Source organism: Ochotona princeps, chromosome 11 (assembly GCF_030435755.1).
Source record: "Ochotona princeps isolate mOchPri1 chromosome 11, mOchPri1.hap1, whole genome shotgun sequence".
In the NCBI taxonomy this organism is placed as follows: Eukaryota; Metazoa; Chordata; class Mammalia; order Lagomorpha; family Ochotonidae; genus Ochotona; species Ochotona princeps.
In genome coordinates this window covers 38,316,679-38,322,678 of record NC_080842.1, presented here as the reverse complement: position 1 = coordinate 38,322,678, position 6,000 = coordinate 38,316,679, and the positions used below count along the sequence as shown (strand labels likewise).

General features: G+C 62.8%; 1 protein-coding gene across 1 annotated transcript in view; it reads left to right on the top strand.

Annotated features, from left to right (window-relative positions):
- Window positions 1–2,565: 2,565 nt before the first annotated feature.
- Window positions 2,566–6,000, top strand: part of EBF2 (EBF transcription factor 2) — a 194,863-nt gene continuing 191,428 nt past the window's right edge. Inside the window, exons 1-2 of the mRNA XM_004579068.2 lie at window positions 2,566–3,163; window positions 5,303–5,459. Of these exons, the coding sequence (XP_004579125.2) occupies window positions 3,033–3,163; window positions 5,303–5,459 (288 nt within the window). The 5' untranslated portion in view covers window positions 2,566–3,032. The remainder of the gene's footprint in view (window positions 3,164–5,302; window positions 5,460–6,000) is intronic.

Below are 6,000 nucleotides of genomic sequence, written 5' to 3'. Positions count from 1 at the left end.
GAGGACAGCGCCTGGGGAGCCTCCCGGCCACGCCCGGCCCTCGGAGCCTTGGGTGAGGAGCAGTGTGGACCTTCCGACCTGGTCCACAGCTCCCCCAAACCACCTCCCTGCGGCTCCTGAACGTGTCCCTAGGGGGTGGGGCTGGAGTGGCGGTGGCCGGGCTGTCCCTGGGCAGCCGTCTGGTTGGAGGCGGGCTGCCTGGGAGCTGGGAGAAAGCAGCAATTCATTCGTTTCCTGAAGGGCATCATTTGGGTGGCAGCTGTTACCCGCGAGAAAAGCCAGCCGTGTCCCCGACCCCGGCTCTGCCCTTTAACCCTAGCCAATCTGAGCCCGAGGGGCTGAGCGTCCGGGCGAGGGCCAGGCCCGCTGCTGACCAGCAACGCCTTAGGGTAAGCAGGCGTCTCTCCCTTGCGGCCAGAGGTGTAGCGGTGCAGCTGAGCGACATCCTTGGGCAAGAAGAACCCCAAGGCTCACGCACACGCAGTTCCAGTCTCAGCCTCAAGCCCGAGGCTTCCCTTTTAGGCAACAGGGGCCGAACGGTAAAGAGGAGAGGCTGCTTGGGGTTCAAAGAAATTTATCAAGGACGGCCAGGGACCACAACTCTGCTTAAGTTTTGGAGGCACTTGAACGTTAGCCACAAGGCCTGAGTTTAACAGAGAACAGCAGAGTGGAAACCAGGCAGTAAGTTTTATCTTTGCAAATTTCCCTGTGTCTTGTTGTCTTGTACAACTCCTGTCTAACTGGGCTTTTACGGCCCCTGGGTCCCTCTTCCTGAAATCCGTCTCGTGTGATTTCCCCCGCTGCTGGGCCGGAGCCCTGGGTTCGGTAGGCCCCCCCCCCCCGTGGACACAAAGCAGAGGCGGGGTTTCATCTCCCCTCCTTTCTCCTTTAGTCATCTAGCCAGTTCCGGAGAGCCGGGGAGCGAGGGTCAGGGTCCTGCTGTTCTGCACGCTGGCCCCTGGCTTTCCAGTCTCTGCAGTGGAGCCCAGGCGCAGTCCCGCGCGCTCCGGGATTGGGCCGCGCCGCTGGCCCCAGGCAAGGGTGGAGGCGCGCACAGGTCCCTTGGCGCGGAGCGCGCCTTTTCAGAAAGCGCAGGCTTGGGGCCGGCACCGCCGCGCAGGCTGGCGCTGCGAGGCGCCGTGTCCTCTAGCGGCAAACTCCCGCAGTTCAGTTCGTTGGCGAGCGCTCACCCACGCCTAAGGGGTCTGGTCCGGAGTTAGTGGACGCTCACATCAGAGTCCCACGGGATGGGTGGGTGTTGGGGAGGGGGGTGTCTCTCGGAAACGATCCAGGGTCTGGGGCAGGCCCTGTCTGTGCGGAGGCCGGGAGACGCGGGCGCAGTCGCGAACAGCTGATTGTTTCGTCCACGGCAGATGGTCTTTGAGCACAGATTTGCATTCATTGTCTTCAAATCTGTTTGCGCGCGGGTGTTCTAGATTTCAGCAGCCGATCTACGCACAGAGCAGAATATAAAAGGAGAAGCAAGAAAATCATACCCAGCCAGCCGGGAGATTATTTTTTTGTAATAGGTACCTGGAACAGCGGCCTTCGCTGCAAGCTAAAAAGCCGTCTAGGGTTTCAGCCGCGCGGCCGAGCGGCTACCAGCTCCGCGGCCTGTACGCACGGCGGCGGCGGGCAAAGTTTCCTCCTCTTTTTCCCGGGCCTCCACCCCGGGGGCTTCAGGAGCCGGGGCTGGGGGCCCCGGGACTGCGCCCTGGCGTGCGCCCTGGCCGCGGGCGCTCCCCGCCTGCCCCGATCTGTCTGCAGCGTCTCGGCACCGGTGCGCCTCACGCTCACGCCGCCCGGGGGTGTTTTCCGGAGCTTCTTCGCCGGCCGCAGTTTTTATTTGAACAACACTCGAGCCTCGCTCGTCCACACACCCCACCCCATCCCATCCCCGCCTTCAGGCCTTGGAGCCCACCGTACCCCCCACCCCTGTCCCTTCTCAACAACTTGCAGACCGCTCGCAAAATCGGAGCATCTCTGTGGAACTCCAAGAAACTCGGGGTGTGTGTGTGTGTGTGTGTGTGTGTGTGTGTAGGGGTGAGGAGGGAGGACGTGTGCGCGAACACGGGGACGTGGGGCTCACACCCTGCGCGCCTTCGCTGACACGCGCACACACCCAACCCCGGGCAAGCTGATTGCAGGCAAACAAAAACAACACCACCCGCGGCCGGAGGCGGGGTGTCCACCGCTGCCTCTCACTCGGGTTAGCAGGAGCCCCTGCTGCGGGGCCTCCGGGCAGGGTTCTGGAGGAGCCCCCAGTCCCGTACGGCGGGCTGCGACAAGGACGCGGCGCCCGCAGCCGCGCGTCCCCTTTCACCTCCCGCACTCGCGGCCACGCCGAACGCCGCGCGCGCCGCCGGGGGACGTGGGCCCGGCCTGCCCGGCGCCGGCCAATCCCGAGCGCGCATGCAAATGAGGCTCCTTATCGGGCCGCGGCCCCGCCTCCGGCTGGCCGGCCGTAGTAACCCATGGACGGACCGGCGCGCGGCCGCAGCCGGGCTCCGCCGCTCCACGCCGCGCTGCGCGTCCTCCCCTGCCCGCTCCACTCTGCCTGCCGGGGATTTTTTTTTTTCAATTGGAGAGGTGGGGAGGAGCAGGGAGAGGGAGGGAGCCCTGGAGGAAGGGGGAGAGATTAGGCAGCCATCAATCTCCTCCCGCTTCTCCCAGAACAGGTGATGCTTCTAAATTGTGACCACTTTGTGGAGGCAGCACTGCGGCTGGAAGGATGCGAGCGACCTAGGGCGCAGGGCCTGGGGCGGCAGATCTGAACTTTGCGAAGGACAACCCCCAAACTTTTGACTCCATCAGTCCACGTCGCGCGCGTGAAACCAAGGCCCGGGTCTTCTTCTTCTTTTTCTCCCCCCAACCCCCTCTTAACTTCAAGAGAGACTCAAACTTCAGCACTTGGTCCCTTTTCTTGGATTGCTTGGAAGGAGACGGTGTGTTGGCAGCCGCTGGGAACTGTCGTGACTGTGTTGTTGTAAACTCTTGATTTTAAAGCGACAGTCGAGGATCAGACTTTGTAAATGTTTGGGATTCAAGATACTTTAGGACGAGGACCAGCTCTGAAGGAGAAGTCGCTGGGCGCGGAGATGGATTCGGTGCGCTCCTGGGTCCGGAACGTCGGCGTGGTGGACGCCAACGTCGCGGCGCAGAGGTAACGAGGCGGCCGCGCGGGGACGGCGCTGTCTGCGAGGCGCTCCCCTGCGCGTTCCCGCCGCCCGGCCCCTCGGCCTGTCCCTCTCGGTCCCCAGCTGTCGCGGGGCTCGCCTCAGGCCGGCGTGTCGCGGCCCTCAGGGGCACGTAAAGGGCCCGGCGGCGGTGCACACTGCCTCGGTCGCGTGTGCTTCTTCCTGGCTTCGTCCCCGAAGGCCACTCTCGGGGACAAAACCTAAAGTAGTATAGGTCGCCACGACGAGGCTCAGCCCCTGGCCCTGGGGAGCCGGCGAGGCCCGGGCGGAGCGCGGGGAGCCCGAGCAGGGAGCCAGGGTAGTTGCTGGGCCCTGGGGTTCTCCACCGCGCCTACCTTCCCGCATCACCGCCGGCCTGGTTCCCAAGGACCGGGAGTTGGGGTGGCCAGAGGGCAGCGACGAGAGGAGACTGAGAGGCGCGGGCGAGGGCCGAGCGGCTCTCCGGGAAGGAGAGGTGCAGGCAGCCCTGGAAGGGACTGCAGCAGGAGACTGACCCGCAGGCCAGACGCGCAGAGGCGGGGAGGGCGAGAGGCGAAGTCAGGGAGTCACCGAAGCAGAATGGCGAGGAGAGGAGCCCGTGCGCCCGGCGGCCGCCGGCGGGGTGATCCCCCAAGTTCACTTTGTTCCCAGGCGTCCGCGCTGGGATCCTGGACAACGTATCCAGGGTGCCACCCACGGGGACGTCTGTCTGCTTCCCTTTCTGCCGCTTAGGGGCTGGGATTTTGGGCCTCCTAGAGGCAGACTTCTTTCCTTCCCGCAAAGAGCCAGTCCTTCTCTCACGAGCCCCTCCTCGCCACAGGACCTCCCGGCTGTTCTGTAAGTCCCGGCGTCGCACCGGGAAATTGCTGCTCTCCCAGGCAGGCTACGTCTCCAGGTGTCCCGGGTAGGGCGAACCCGCCGCCGCCGCCTCCCTCGGAGCAGAGGAAGCAGAAGTCGCAGCTCTCAGGGCCTGGGGCCGGCGGCGGTTCTTGCCCGTGGGCCAGAGCTCGGGGGACGCGGGTGCCTACGGGCAGACGGCCCCACGCAGCGGGCGGGCGGGCGTCCGGGCGGCGGCGGCGCGTGCCAAGGTCTGGGCGCAAGCTAAGCTACGAAACTCGGTGAAGCCTACAGCGCTACCGAGGCGTCTCCGCGGCGCACCTCCTTCAAGACGTCTCCCCACTTTCCTCCCTTCCCGGAATCAAATAGTTTGTGAAAGTTGGCAAAGCCATGCTGTCCGGGTTTGTGGTGTTGGTGCTGGTGTTGGTGGTGAGGTCCTGCCAAAATAACTACACTCTTGAAACAAAGAGTGAACGTGCTTGCCACTGGGACACAGGGCTGGGCGACCCCCAGCGCCACGGGACAGCTCCTGCCACCTGTGCGGGCCTGCACCCCGACTGGACGCGCAGAGCGAGCGAGCGGGGTCATTTTGGCTTCTAGGCGTCCAGTAACTCGGTTGTGTGTGCGTGTGGTGGGGTGGTGGGAAGGGGGGACTAAGCATCTCCAGTGTGTGTGGTCCACGGTGACTTATGGTTCCCAGGGCTGGTCGTGGTCATTCTGCCCCAGGCTGCACGGGTCACAAGTTTTCGGAAAAGCGAGGGAACCCTGAGGGTGAGGCCAATAGCAACGAAATTTGGGTACTGGGCCTTCCTGCTCCCTCGCAGGGTGGAGGGGAGTGTTATAGGCAAGGGCTCCAGGACCAGAAATTATAATGAAGTAAGAGGGTCATCCCTTAAAGAACAGATGAGAAACACAGGTCTCTAACCGGTGGGCCCCAGCTTTGAGCCGTGGGGGAGAAGGACGAACGCAGCCCAGTGCGCTGGGGACTGCTCCAGGCCAAAGTCGACAGACAGCCGGGCCCTGAGGTTTTTAATCAAGACACCAACAAGCAATCGACTCCTCGGGTCGGCGTTTCCTGGACACCTGGCCTTCAATGCTCACCGCCGTTGCCACGGGGACTCCCCTTAAAGAGTTTTCACTTCTTCCTCCGTTTTGAGACGAGGCCGAACGGGTGCAGGCTCCTGGCGCCCCCTCCCTGACGTGGCCCCTCGCCCCTCTCTGGGGCTTTGGTAAAGTGGTTCTCTCTCTCTTCCCCTTGTCACTGTCCCCGTGTGTTTCTTCTTGCGCAGCGGGGTCGCCCTGTCCCGGGCCCATTTTGAGAAGCAGCCCCCTTCTAACTTGAGGAAATCCAACTTCTTTCATTTCGTCCTGGCGCTCTACGACAGGCAGGGGCAGCCGGTGGAGATCGAGCGCACGGCCTTCGTGGACTTTGTGGAAAACGACAAAGTAAGGGACTCCCCTCGCACTCCCCCACCCCATAATTCTCTCTCTCTCTCCCTCTCTCCCTCTCTCTCTCTCTCTCTCTCTCTCTCTCTCTCTCTCTCTCTCCTTGGGAAGCACTAAAGATTCCATCTGTCACATGCGACACTTTTCGACTCGCATCATCAGGGATGATAAATTGAGGCTTCTCACCCCCAGCTCTCAACCAGCCAATTCCCCCCACCACCACCTCCTCCTGCCGCCTACCCCGTGGACCCTGCTCTGTAAGGAGCGCTCCTCTAGCTGTGGGCAGTGAACTTCAGGGTCATTTGCCCAGCCAGATCACGGCGGCAGCGGCGAAACGCACTTGCTACCTTCCCAGAGTTAGAAAATACACCCAAGACCGCTTGGTTCCTGTTTGGTTATTTTTGCACCTGCCAAAGCCCACTACCGTAGGATGGATGAGTACTAACTGGAACCGCACTATCCAGTTGTGGCCCAACTTTCATCCTCCTAACTCAAACCGAAGTTGGAGGCTTGGATCTGGTTTCAAATGAAGCACACTCCA